This window comes from Morone saxatilis, unplaced genomic scaffold (assembly GCF_004916995.1).
Source record: "Morone saxatilis isolate NCDOM2014 unplaced genomic scaffold, NCSU_SB_2.0 Contig4, whole genome shotgun sequence".
In the NCBI taxonomy this organism is placed as follows: domain Eukaryota; kingdom Metazoa; phylum Chordata; class Actinopteri; family Moronidae; genus Morone; species Morone saxatilis.
Window position 1 is genome coordinate 13,435,913 of NW_023339984.1, and position 14,206 is coordinate 13,450,118.

General features: G+C 40.7%; 1 protein-coding gene across 3 annotated transcripts; it reads left to right on the plus strand.

The window, feature by feature from the left end:
• Nucleotides 1-1,228: 1,228 nt before the first annotated feature.
• Nucleotides 1,229-7,025, plus strand: LOC118337832 (the record flags this gene model as incomplete). 3 transcript variants are annotated; one of them, XM_035674946.1, is given in 7 exon segments in its annotated part: nucleotides 1,229-1,365; nucleotides 1,560-3,176; nucleotides 3,342-3,578; nucleotides 3,699-3,923; nucleotides 4,180-4,249; nucleotides 4,397-4,974; nucleotides 6,396-7,025. In XM_035674946.1, coding segments are annotated over 7 exon segments (2,906 nt in total), but the record flags the coding sequence as incomplete, so codon positions are not given.
• Between the last annotated feature and the right edge of the window lie 7,181 nt (nucleotides 7,026-14,206).

The window sequence follows — 14,206 nt, forward strand, 5'->3', positions numbered from 1 at the left end:
TGGCAGAATAATTTGCATATTCCCTCTCTCTCTCTCTCTCTCTCTCTCTCTCTCTCTCTCTCTTATTACTTTATATAATGTGTGATGGTTTTACAATATATCATATTTTATGAAGTAATCATGTCTTGTTTATTAAAACTTAATCTGTGAAGTAACTAAACTTAGTAACTCCAGCTGATAAATGTAGTGGAGAGGGAAGAACAATATCTCCCTCTGAACTGCAGTGGAGTATACAGATATCATACCAGAAAATGACTTTGGTAGAAGTTAAAGGCACCTTTTAGAATATTACTCGAGTCAAAGCCTTTAAGGTATCTCATATTCACTGTACTTAAGTATCAAAAGTCATTTTCTTAAAATAAATGTACTTAAGTATATGGAAAGTGAAAGTACAGGTAAATGTTGTTGATATAAAAAAAAGCTGAATTTTGAGAAAAGGTTTATTCTATAGGCACGTACACCACCTTTAAAACTGGACTATTCAGCTGTACACTCCTGTGTTATATGTTTGTATATTGTCCTGTGTATGTGTCTGATGTGATAGTTTGTTGTGTATAATTCATGTGAAGTGGCTGCTTTGTAACAGAGCTGTGAAAACAAATTTCCTCCACTGAGGACAATAAAGAATGGATCTGGAATCTGGACTATTTAGCTTAATGTTAAGGAATTCCTTGGTATATTCGTGCCTCAGTTTGAGACAGACTGCCAACCGATACCATCTCACATCCCAGGCGTGTCTTTAGCTGCTCTTGGTTAAACAAACTATACGTGACTGCTTCCTTGTTATTTGGTTTTTAAATTATATGACACAGTCGCTTTTTCATGGACACTATACAGGGAAACGTGTATGAGGAAACAGGTCTGGCAGCAGCAGAAACTGTTGCCATCTGACACACTAGGTTTGAGCGCAAATCACAAAGCACTCATTTTGTACTCGCCCACGTGATTGACCAATGACTTCTGAGAGAGGAGAGACTGGGTTTAAACTTTGCTCACAAACAGCAGTGTTGTTTATTTTAGCCCATTGGCATAAATAGAGGGAGGAGAATGAGGAGAGAAGTAAGAAAATAAAGATAGACAGAGGATAAAACAAACTTCATGTTGCACCATTCATCCTTCTCTACTAATAACTGACAGAAAAAGAGTCTCATCTTATAAAAAGAATGTGGTTTACATCAAAGGAGCAGCAATTCCCTTATTTAAACTAAAGTTACTTTTTCGGTCATAGATCAGCAGGCAGTTCTGCAGAAATCTGAGCATCATGTGGACAGTCTGGTGTTCACCGTCCGCAGCAGCCTGGAGCCTCGCACCTCCACCTCCATCACCACCTCCACTGCAAGCCAGGATTTTAAAGCTCCAGTACAGGTTAGCACAAAAAATGTCATTCAATTAAATGTATGTATTCAAAAGATACATACATTTCCATTTACAGTTTCTCATTTCATAGAGTTATATAAAACTAATAAGGCTGTATATTCCATCATAAATGCTGTACTTATAATCATTATATAACAGCTTTGTTTGAACAACTCAACTGTTTTTAATGGGGGGGGAATTAGACTAGTAAATTGTTTTTTTCAACGCAGAGCCCACAGTCCATTCCTGCAACACTTCCACCAAGTGGTGAAGAATATGAACTACGACTTGATTCTTACCTCCTTCGTTACCTAAAGGAATGTCCTAAGGCGGAGAAAGACCTCAAGGAAGGACTTGCCTCTGTGGCCTGCTCTGCCCAGCTTTACCCAGAAGAAGAGAGGGTTTTAGTCAGGAGTTTAGCTCAACCTGGTGCTGTAGATGAAAATAGATATTGGAAAGCTGAGGTAGACAAACTCTTTACTCGCTACACTTGCCACTATGAGACGGACCCTCACAAAATTAAATCTTTGCTTCGGTCCTGCAGCTCTCGTCAGACCACAGATGAGGTGAAGGTGTACACCGAGTTTGGGTTTGCTGTTGTTGTTGGGGAACGTTCTCAGGTGAAGGCCAGGTTGATGGATGTAGAGGACAGGTCACGTTTAGGTGAGAAGACGACCACTATTCGCCGACTGGGAGAAGCCAAACTCCGTCTCCTCTGGAAAGAGATTGAGCACAGTTTGGGACAAGATTTTCCAGGTGTGAAGGTCATGCAGGGAGATGCAGGTCAGTTAGTTTTGGAAGGTTCTGTGGAGGAGATTCTAAAGGCTGGAGAGTGGATCGCTGATAAAGAGAATTTGGTGTTAGAAAGGAAAGTTTCTGACATAAGCCCACGTGTTTTGGCCTCCTTAAAGAATACTTATGGTGGACCAGGGGCACTAGGGGACTTTTTAGGAGTTGGTGACAAGGTGGAAGTGGAATTACGAGACACAGAGCTACGTTTATTCTCCCTCTCTGCTGATAATCTTGATGAAACAGAAAAAGCATTGCAAGGTGCAATCAAGGAAGTAAAAGTAAATGTGGCACAGAATTTGGCATCTTTGAATTTGAGTGAAGAAAACATAATAGTTGCCAGTTACAGCCTTTGTGATGGGCTCCAGGTGCTGGTGTGTCAGGGTGACATCACCAAACAGGATGCTGATGCTTTGGTCAATGCTGCCAATGAAGATCTGGACCACTGTGGCGGTGTTGCTGCTGCACTGAGTAAAGCAGGCGGCCCTGAAGTACAGATGGAGAGCAATGCCCTAATAAAGTATATTGGGAAAATTCCTACAGGTGATGTGGTAGTGACCACAGGGGGTAACTTAAACTGCAAGAAATTGCTGCATGCTGTTGGGCCTGTAGGTGGAAATGCAGGTGGCAGAGAGAGGATCTTACTGCAAAAAACTGTCCAGTCTGCTCTGGATTTATCAGAAATCATGGGGTTCAACTCCATAGCCATGCCCTGTATCAGCTCAGGTGTGTTTGGTGTTCCTGTCAATGTGTGCTCTGAGGCTATTATAAGTGCTGTAAAAGAGTTTGGCAGTCAGGGAGAGCGAAGTCTGAGCAGAATTATCCTGATTGATAACCGGGAAGAGGTGGTGAGGTCCATGCACAAAGCATGTGACAGACTTCTCCAAGGGATAAACACTGGAACTAGTGCACCAAGTGATCTGGGTTTCCAGGTGGATGCTGCTGCCCTCGACACATCAAGAGGAGCCACTGCTGGAGCTGAAGAAAGTGTCCGTCTAGAGATCATTCAAGGAACCATCGAGGACCAGCAGGTGTGAAACCTTTGTGAGATTTTAAGAAAATATATCAAACCTTTTCATACTTTTTCATTGTGTCTCAGTTATTGTATTGGAAGATAAGAAGAACTCAGTGTTTGCTTACCGTGCCGATGCATAAACTTACCAGATGGACGATTTTATCTCCTGTTCTCCTCCTAGGTGGATGCTGTGGTATCACCCATGGTTGGCCATGATCCTCTCTCTACCCGTGTTGGAAACATTTTGTACCAGATGGTTGGATCTCAGCTGACTGCAAGGTTCGGAAAGGAAGCAGGAGAAGAAACGTTGCCTGGTGACATAGTCCTGGTGGAGGGCTTGCCTGGACTTTCATCTAATGCTGTTTTCTTCATCAACCTTGTTCCCTGGGATGATGATGAAGATGGAATTGCAGTTCAGGTGAAATTGCTGAGTGTTTTTCAGTTGTGTCTGTGTGAAAGAATACTTTGTCAGAAGCCATTTTGTACGGTATTTGTTACGTCTAGCCTTAAAAATAATTGATTTCTGACCTTGTTCCAGGTTCTGAGACTGGGCATCAGCAACATCCTGACTTCCTGTGAGAATAGAGGGTTTGGATCTGTGGCTCTCCCTGTACTTGGGGCTGGAATAGCCCTGTGTATTCCTGACACCTTGGTAGCCAGGGTTCTGCACGAGGAAGTTCAGAAGTTTGAGCAGAACCGCAACAGCAGAACACCATTGCTGGTCAGCGTTGTCATCCACCCCAGTGATGAAGAGTCAAGAGAGGTAATGAAAAATGCATTTTCTACAGACCAACATTTTTTGAAATATCTTGCTTTATGATAATGTGTGTGATTCATAGAGTGTGCTGTGATACGGGCACAAATGCCACATCTGTTTAATGAAAATGCATACTGCCTTGAATGTAAATCTCACAGTTGATTAATGTTAAAGTAATAGTATAATCAGTTGTATTTTAAAACCGTTGAGCAATAGACTAGAATTGGTATTAAACCCATCATATACTTTGTTGTCTCTAAAGGCCTTCAAGTCACCCGAGGAAGCTTTCCAACCAAAAGAACTCACAAAAGAAGTTTACCAACCAGACCAAGGTAGATATTATATTGGGATCCAGTCCTGTGGCACCCATTTTCCATGTTTATAAGTGCATTTGTTGTCAATTGCCACCCGCATCAAAATGTTGTTCTTCTTCTACAACCAAGAAAAAATTTACTTAACACAGTCACTCTATCTTTTAGTTTCAGCTACAAAGAGGATCGTCCTGCTGGGAAAAACTAGAGCTGGGAAAAGCCACCTAGCTAACACCATATTTGGAGAAGATTTGTTCACACCTAACCATTCTCCAAACTCTGGAACAACTGAATGTCAAGCAGAAACCAAATCTGTCAATGGAAGAAGCATCACTTTGATTGACACTCCTGGTTTCTTTGATGCAGAAAGGCCTGAGGAGGAGCTAAAGCCTGAGATAGTGAAGTGTATCACAGAGTGCGCTCCTGGGCCTCATGCTTTTCTCATTGTGCTTAAAGTGGAGAAATTCACAGAGCATGAGCAGGCTGTCATCACTAAAATATGCCAGTATTTCTCTGAAGATGCTCTAAAGTATGCTGTAGTTGTCTTCACTCATGGTAACCAGCTCCCTAAAGGGATGAACATTGAGGACTTTGTGCATCGGAACAAACATCTGAGTGATCTGGTGAAGAAGTGCGGAGGCCGGTTCCATGTCGTTGATAATAAATACTGGAATAACAGTATGCAGAATAACTACAGGAGCAACCAGTTCCAAGTGGAGGAGCTACTCAGCACAATAGATAAGATGGTAATGGAAAACAGGGGAGGGTACTACATCAACAAGATGTTAGAAGTAGTGGAGAAAGAAATACAGAAAGAGATAAAGCACATAAAACAGTCATCAGGAAACATGCCAGAAGGAGAGATCAGAAAACAGGCTAAAACAAAAGTTTCTAACAGGTTTATGATCCAACTGGCAGGTATTGGAACAGGAACATTGGTAGGAGCTCTTTGTGGTTTGGCAGCGTTGGTTGGATTAGCTATCACAGCTATGCAGAGCGTAACAGTAATGAAACTTATGAAATGTACAGGAGCCACTGCAGCAGTAGGAGGAGAGGTAGCAATCGCTGCTGGAGTCGGTGCAGCGACAATAGGAGGAGTAATGGGTGGTATGATTGGAAGTTATGCAGCTGAGAAAGCAGAAACACCAATGGAGGCAGCACAGATGGCATACAATGATGTCATCAACAAAGGAAAAGATGCAATAAATCAAATACCGAAGATGTTTTCATAACTATAATGTATCAAATGACAGTCTGAAAGCACTGTGACAATGTGCTGGATGTAGATCATATGTCAATGCTGTGTTCACAACTTTAACTATGATGTTATGCAGCATTGACCAATATTTTAGCCAATTGAGGGCAGCTGAACAAACCAAAAACAAAAATCACATATTATCTTCGTTGAAAGTTTTTATGCTTTTCTTACCTTTTTACACATGGAGCAGACACTGAGCAACATTAGCATTTATTTGGAGTTGTGTTTCTGGCCACCTGGTGAATGTTTATGCGACATTGATTCTCCTTTTGGCACTCTTTTTGTCTACACCGACTCCAGAGAGAAATAGCTGCTCTCTAGGCTCTAAATGCCCCATTGTGTTCCCCACCTAACCACTACCTTTGCCATTTGGTGGTGAACAGGAAGCCTACAAAGCTTGTTGCTAAAAACCTCAGCTGTCTGATGAGGCTAGAGACATGATTGATGAGAGTTTGCTGGCCAGAAAACCAAAACAATGAGTACATTGTAAAAAAAAAAAGAAGATTAATACAGCTTTAACTAAGGGGAAGAATGTTTGGTGCTGACAACCTTGATGAAACTTTTGTTTATTCTGATAAGTCAAATCTCTTATTACTCATTTGTGAATTACTGAATTATTAAATAATTCAATCTAAGTGGGTAGCAGTGGGCTAATTTATATATATTGGTAATGTGTAAAATAAATGTATATGTAAAAGTAATTATCTGACAGTGGTTGTTTGAATGTGGAATCTCAATAACTTTGAGGTGTTATGTGATGATCTCTTTCTGTATGTTAAGCCCTTGTTTATTTTTAATAAACCTGATTTGCCACAATGAAAAGCATCGATTGCTCACAAGATTTTCGTCCATTTGTCCTTTTTTTTTTCATTATGGGGCCGTATGTCTGACTGTTTTTTCTCTTTGTAGGATTTCTATTCTTCTCTATTTCCCTGCACCTGGAAGCTTTGATCAACAGGGGGCTCCCCAATGCAGGAAAAATACTAACGTTTAATCAGATGCCACTGGAACATATTCTGTCACATCCTGTAAAAAGGAGGTGTATCAAGTGCACTAGCAATGCCAGCATCTGTGAAACCTCGTACCATGTTTTATTATACAATGAATGTAGTTATGTCTGTTTTTGTAATGAAATACCTTTCCTGCTTCCACAGGGAGGTCAGAGGCCAAATTACAGTGCTGCTATGTAGTGATAGGGTGTCTCTGTTAAAGCTGCTTCTGAAAACTTGTTGACACAGATCATTTAACTGTGGATATACAGTATATTGTCCCCGAATCACAAAGTATTTATTTAATTTAGCATTCCCTTTCACAGATTACGGAACAAAAATGATGCACTTGTTTGGTTTCACTGATTTAGTTGAAGTTTAATTATTTTGTCTTGAATGTAGGTGAACAATTTGATTCATCCTGTCTGTCTGTGATATTGTATATACAGTAAATCTTTTAATCAAATGTAAAAGCTTTGAAATATTATTTATTATTAGTATTTTCTTAGATGTTCCCCTAATTTTGTGTCCTTGTCAACATTGCACATTGTAAATATCTTTCCTGTATAGTTTTAGATCTTTATTATTTATATGTCAAAAGGTACTTGATTTTTTGTGTAATTTTTATGCACCAAGGCAAATTCCTTGTACGTGTAAAACTTACTTGGCAATAAACCCGATTGTGATTGTGATTGTGATTCCGACAGTAGTACACGAGGGCTCTTTTGTGGACTTTTTTAGCTTTTTATGCACTCTTTCTTAGCTTCACAATGATACAGACGTTGCTTAATGGAATTACCCACAATCAGTTTAATATCATTTAAAAAGAATCCACATGTATTTCGGAAGCTATTTTGCATTTGCCATTCCAGGAATGAATAAAGATGCATTTAACTGAATCAAAATTAATATTGTGGATTATTTTCTCAGCCTTTGAAAGATCCCTTCAGATGAAATTATACAACAGTCAACTAATCTTGATGTGTGAAATTGGTGTCTGCCCCTTTAACACGGTTTATCTGCGCACACAGGTGATATCTATTAAAAAAGGGGGAAGCAGCTCTGTTTAGCCCCACCTCTCCCGCATGGAGCAGGGAGTCAGCTCTTTCTTTTCAGACACACTGAAACTCAGTGACACCTGTGTTTTTATGCAACTGGTTGTCAGTGAAATGGCTGGGACGCAACAACATCAGCAAGAGGAGCAACAGTTCTGCTGCTCAGTGTGTCTGGATCTACCAAAAGAGCCAGTTACTATTATCTGTGGACACAGTTACTGTAGAAGCTGTATTGAGGGTTGCTGGGACCAGGAGAATGGGAAGGGAGAGTACAGCTGCCCTCAGTGCAGAGAGACCTTTAGTCCCAGGCCTGTTCTGAGGAGGAACAACATGCTGGCTGAGGTAAGGTGAATTATAGTACTAAAATGTGTTTGGACCTGCTCTTACTTGTACTTAACAGTATTCATCTACATGGCAGGTGCATAAATGCTATTTCTTACTTATTCCTGTAAACGTATAATAGTTATCCCTGTTTTTGTGTAACCCTTATGTGTTAAATGTAGGCAAAGCTTCTATTGGTTATTTTAGGGAATATTCACTAATATTTTTATCATTCTATTAACTAATAGACATATATCCTGCTTTGGCATCCAGCTGGAGACTGCTAAATCATCTGGGCCAGTGTTAGGCCCAAATCAGCCTTTAGCCTATATTATCGGCGTATGTCCACCGAATAACATAAAGATGTCAGTGCGGGAATACCAAAGATTTATGTAAGGTTATTTTGAAATTGTCGCTATTGCTTACAGTTTGTTTAACAGAGAGCACTAACTTATAACTTACTTAACTCATAAAAACTTAACTTTTTTAACTGCATAATGGCTCTGCTCAGTAGATTGGCCACACTTCTTTAATTGAAAATAACAGTATGTGTTACTTATTTTCTGTTTGTTTTTTTACTGGTATTATGTTATTTAATTAAAATATCTGCCTCACAAATCCAGTATCGTCAGGCCATGGTATATGCTTTCTCAATAGATCTAATTTCTCCCCAAAATAATTGGTAATCAATGATTATCCTCACTACTACTACTACTACTACTACTACTAATCGTCCCTAGCTTGTGGAGAAGCTGAAGAAGACGAGCGCCCCCCTGGCTGCTGCTGTGGCCTGTGCCGCCCCGGCAGATGTGGCCTGTGCCGCCCCAGCAGATGTTGCCTGTGATTTTTGCTGTGGAGCCGGACAAAACAGAGCCACAATGTCTTGCCTGACGTGTTTGGCCTCTTACTGTCCAGCTCACCTGGAGCCGCACTACAGCGTTCCTGTGTTGCAGAAGCACCAGCTGGTTTCAGCTACAACCCCACTGCAGCAAAAGATGTGTATGAAGCACGACAAGATGTTGGAGGTCTACTGCCGGACAGACCAGCAGCTTGTTTGCTCTCTGTGCACTGTAGAAGAGCATAAGCACCACAAGACGGTTCCTATCTCCGTACAGAAGGATAAGACGGAGGTATCAACAAAGGCATTCACTTCTCTGTCCACACTTTCAAAGTCTCTATCTATCTCTCTATCATTCCAAAAGCACACCTGGCTATAAAACGTAGTAATGACTAACGACTATGTTCACGTTTGTACTCCTTTGCTAATAATCATGCTCTCTTCCTTCCAGAAACGTCTGGTTTTGAGTCAAAAGCAAGTCCAGCAGAGAGTCCAGCAGAGGGAGAAGGAGCTGAAGGAGCTGAGCCAAACTGAGGAGAATCTCAAGGTATAAAATGTATTCAGTTTTGTATGAGTGTGTAAATGGGGTGTATTATTAATCTTGATTTATTGCAAAATGCTGAGGATAATCAGGAATACCACGTTTCCCCTAGGCATGTTTTAAATTACATTTCTACAGTCAGTATCATGAGACAGTGTATGGACATAAAAATGTCAGGTTGTATTTTAGTCTTAAATGCAGCTTGTAAGCTTGCTTTTTAACCTGGAGTGAATTCTGATCATTGGCACCTAGCTTAAAGAATTTAGGGCGTATGTTGGCCTGGAAAATGGGGGGGAAACGCAGGCAAGCATTCATTATAAGCTGTAGTATAAAATGTTATACAGTTATGATGCACTAGCCAAAAAATAAAAAGTTTTTATCTTGGCACTTGGGAGGTCAAAGTTCAGAACTGGCTTGTGAACAGTGCCACTAATTGATTGATTGAGAATTTTATTTCAAACTAAACTAAACTGAAGCTGCACGTTTTAAATAAAGTGAGACAAAATCAGTAAAACCTGATGTTTGCCAACAGAGTTGTGCCCAGACTGTGCTGAGGGACTGTGACAAGATCTTCTCTGAGCTGATCTCCTCCATGCAGAGGAGGCATACAGAGGTGAAGCAGCTGATCAGTGACCAGGAGAAAACCGCCGTCACTCAGGCCGGGCAGCTTCAGCTGCAGCTGCGGGAGGAGATCACTAAGCTGAGGAGGAGACACACCGAACTGGAACAGCTGTCCAATGCTGATGATTACATCCATATGATTCAGGTCCATTTTTTTAGAGTTGTCTTTTTAAATGTGGTGTTTTTTAAAGTTATCCTTTTTTTTTTTTTTAGCATTTCCTGAAGTGCAGTGCAGCCAAAAAACATAGGTTGAGTGGTCAAAAGGTCAAAAGGGAGATTGCAACAAAGCGAATGTAGTAAACCTGTAGAGGTAGATTTGTGTATAAAGTAAAAGGGTGAATGAGAAATGGATGAACCGGGATGATTAATTTTGTCCTTAACAGGTGACAGTGTTATCACTACAATAAATGCCTAAAAAGACATTTAAATGGAACTGGTACAAGGATTGACTGATGTCTAAAATCCTTACAAACCAAACTCCTGGACAAGGTAGTGAATTAAGTTGTGAATAAGGTATTTTTAATCTTTTGACTTTGCCTCTCTCTTGGATTTTTCTCCTCCAGATTTTTGAGTCTCTCTCCACTTCCTGTGACTCTGCTGACTTTTCACCAGGTGCCGGTCCCCCGCGGTCCTTCAGTGGCGTGACTGACTGCGTGTCTGAGCTGAGAGATAAATTAGAGGTTGTCCTGAGGGACGCATGGCCCAGGATCTTGGCCACAGGTAACATGTTTAAATATACAAATTAGGACTCATACAGTGGCTTTATTCTTGTCAAATGATGTTTTTTAAAATGTGTCTTTCTCACAGTTTCCTACGTTGACTTCTCACTATTGCCCGCACCAAAAACCAGAGAAGAGTTTTTACACTGTAAGAAATTCAGTTGAGCTCCTTTACTCTCATGCATTAGTCGTCACCATTTGGGTTTATTGTTAATACTTTGTTTTCCTGACAGATTGCTGCCCCCTAACACTGGATGTGACCTCAAACTACCCCTATCTTTGCCTGATATGTGATAACCTCAGAGTGAGGCCGTCACCCAGCCCCTATGCAGCTCAGCCAGACCGGTTTACTCAGTTTCCGCAGGTGCTGTGCAGAGAGGGTTTGTCAGAGCGACGTTACTGGGAGCTGGAGTGGCATGCTCGCACTCTGTCTGCAGCGGTGGCGTACAGGGACATCAACCGAACAGCAGACGAGTCAAAGTTTGGAAACAATGACAAGTCCTGGAGTTTAGAGTGCACAGCAGACGGTTACTCGTTCCGTCACAATAACGTAGAAACAACGGTTTCAGGCCCTCGCTCCAGCAAGATTGGAGTGTATCTGGATTATAAAGCAGGCATTCTGTGTTTTTATCACGTCTCTGACCCGATGGTTCTGCTTCACAAAGTCCAGACCACGTTCACCCAGCCTCTTTATCCTGGGCTTGGGCTGAACTATGAATGGTATGATGTTGGAGTGTTTGCACAGCTGGTCAAGTTATGGAAGTAAAAATGTGTGTGCTAGTTGTTTTTTTCTGATGGAAAGGTTTGGCAGTCCCAAAAGACTAGAAATAAATAGATTTAAAAAATGACTGCAACTATGTGGTACATAGCTCCAGGGGAGAAATAGTAGAAAACATTACAGACAAAAGGGAAAGGGAAACATTTTCTTCTGCATTCTCTGGAAAAATGTTTTTGCAGACACACGCTTTTGCGTTGTACCATGGAATATTTAACTTCCTCTATCGATTGCCCCCCATTGGTAAAGAGATCATTCATTTTTAACAAGTTTCTGCTAGAAGAGATTTATTTTCTTCCTTTTGCTGACTAATAGACGGACATATTAGCAGGAGAAAACTTGCATCAGTCTGTTATTGTAGATCAAATGTTATCATTGAAGGAAGGTAACAGAGCGTAACCTGATAAAGCCTCCACCATCCTGGATTCAGTGAACCTACACAATTCCATAGTATGTCTATTTTCTTGAGAATGAGCTTTGTTTGCTTTATTTTTTTTGGTGGTTGAGTGTCACATTCATTAGTTAAAAGGCTTATCCAGGTGTTTTTTTTTTTATTTTTTTTTTTTTATCCCTGGCAAGAAAAAACAGCAACTTGCAAGTTATTGCAAGCGCTGAATCCCTGAAGTTGTTTTGAATATGTTGAAATTTTACATGGTCAAACTCACGTACACAATATAATTAAAGTAATATAAATGCATTGTAATACAGTGGATTGTGCTTTGAAAAATAAACATGATTGCATTGTTCTTATGGTTTTATTTCATCTTACAGCAAGAGGGGTGTCCTGGGTTTGAAGTTTGTGTGTGGACATTTGTCTCTGCCCCTGTAAGGCACTGGCAACTCACCCAGTTTGTAAGGCCTCTCGCCCAGTATGCACGGATGGATTTTCATGCACTGCACGGTGAAAGATAACAGTGACAAAGTAAAGCCAAGAATCTGAAAGAGCACAAAAACAACAAACAATTTCATAAACATTTACATTTTCTCACCCATCTCATGGCTCATATCCATAAAAAATTCCTTATGTTTTTGGAGCTTTTTTTTTTTAATTGTTTGGGCCCTTAATTCTGGTCTGAGGTTTATATTCTCTTTCTTTCCTTTTAGGCAAGGCAAAATTATCTGTACATCACCTTACAGGCACATAAGGAATTTAAAATACTTTAACATTAAACAAGATGTAAGGAATAAAAATCAATTAACCCACAAGAAATATGTTCGTCATATGTCCAAAAGTGTGTGGACACACCTACCTTTTTTTTGGTCTGGAGCACTTTGTCATGAATTAGGCTAGGTCTCTTTGTTTCAATAAGGGGAAATGTCGAGTCTATAGCATGCAGTGATATTTTAGACAATAGTGCGCTTCCAACTTCGTGACCAGTTTAGGGAAGCCCCTTGTTGTTTTCAGTGTCAGGCTTGCTCCTGAGCACAAAGCAAGGTCGCAATCAGACACAGGTGCGTCTGGTGTAAGACCTGGAGCCAGACTTCAAGCTGCATCCAAACACCTCCTCATGATGGACTGGCGAATTGCCCAAACTGTGAGCCAGAACCTATTCGTACAAACAAGTAATGCTGTGGCTGCTAATGCTCTTGGTGTGAATTGAGAAGGCAAGACACTTTGCTGCCATATCTGGAACTATCGTGAAGTCTTCACAAGGGACCCCAGCAGGAAGGGGGTTGGTGTATAGCTTGGCAGAGTAGGATTCATGCGCCACATGGTTCAGAGAATTCCCCTGACGGGGTTGTAAAATGTGTCCAGCATTGCGTCTCCATCGTAGTGCAATAAGGATTGTATTGTGCACGGGTTCTTCAGATATCTGAAGCTTAAAAGTATCAACTTACTTACTTGGCTCGATAACAGAATCCAAGAATTTTGTTTGTAGGTGCTCGAAAGCAGTTGTTGCTGGTAATATCATTAGGCGGTAAAATGTTGTAGTTTTTGGGTGAATAAAAACTAACACAGGATGAAATCCGTTTGAACAGGGATTGCCAGGGCAAGAGGCCTGTTCAGGTAGTGAGGACACACTTCCGGCTGACTACCTGGCTTGTTACAGCGACGCACGACATATCAATCAATTGGAGAGCAACAGAGAAAGGAGAAGAGAGGTGTGAGAAAGCGCTCCGCGCGAGGAAGAAAAGCTAAAAGAAAAGGAAGATAATATTCATTTAGCAAAGATTCAAGACTTCTTTTTTTGCCGGGCTCTCGGTGTCGCTCTTCTTTCTGGGTTGGGGGAATATCACAGTCGATCAATTGGGTAAGGTCTTGTTTCATTTTCCTGCCACTCATTCAGCAGATTGTGGTTGGTAACAAAACACTGCGGGGTTCCAAACTGGTCAACAAATCAATGGCAACCACACCAGCATTACTGCTACCCTGGTGCTAGGAGGGAAACTATCAACTTTTTGGGCTCGTTTCTTGAGGGGATCTGAGAATTTGCAAAATTACGCTGCAGTATGTTTCTTGAGAAATACAGTATGTTTTCAATTTAAGATGTGTGTTCACTTTTAATTTTGACAACCATGTGATTAGATCAAATAAATTGGCCAACTAAATCTGCTGTGAATCTATTTTGTTTGAACAGTTTTCTGTGTGAATGATTTTCATTTTGTGGGTGGAAACAGGTGTGTTTTAGTAAGGTGATGTGGCGGTGAGTTCACACGGCTGACAAACAAACACACTTTTTGATCAGGTCAGGTTTTATTAGGTCTGTATGTGGTTACTTGTTTTACAAGGAGCTGATGTTTGTACAGAAAACGATAATAAAAAGTTAAAAAACAATAGGGTGGGGAATAGGGGAAAGGAATAAACTTACAATCAATTCTGTATTGCTAAGGGAAAAAGAAAACAAACAGACAAACACAAT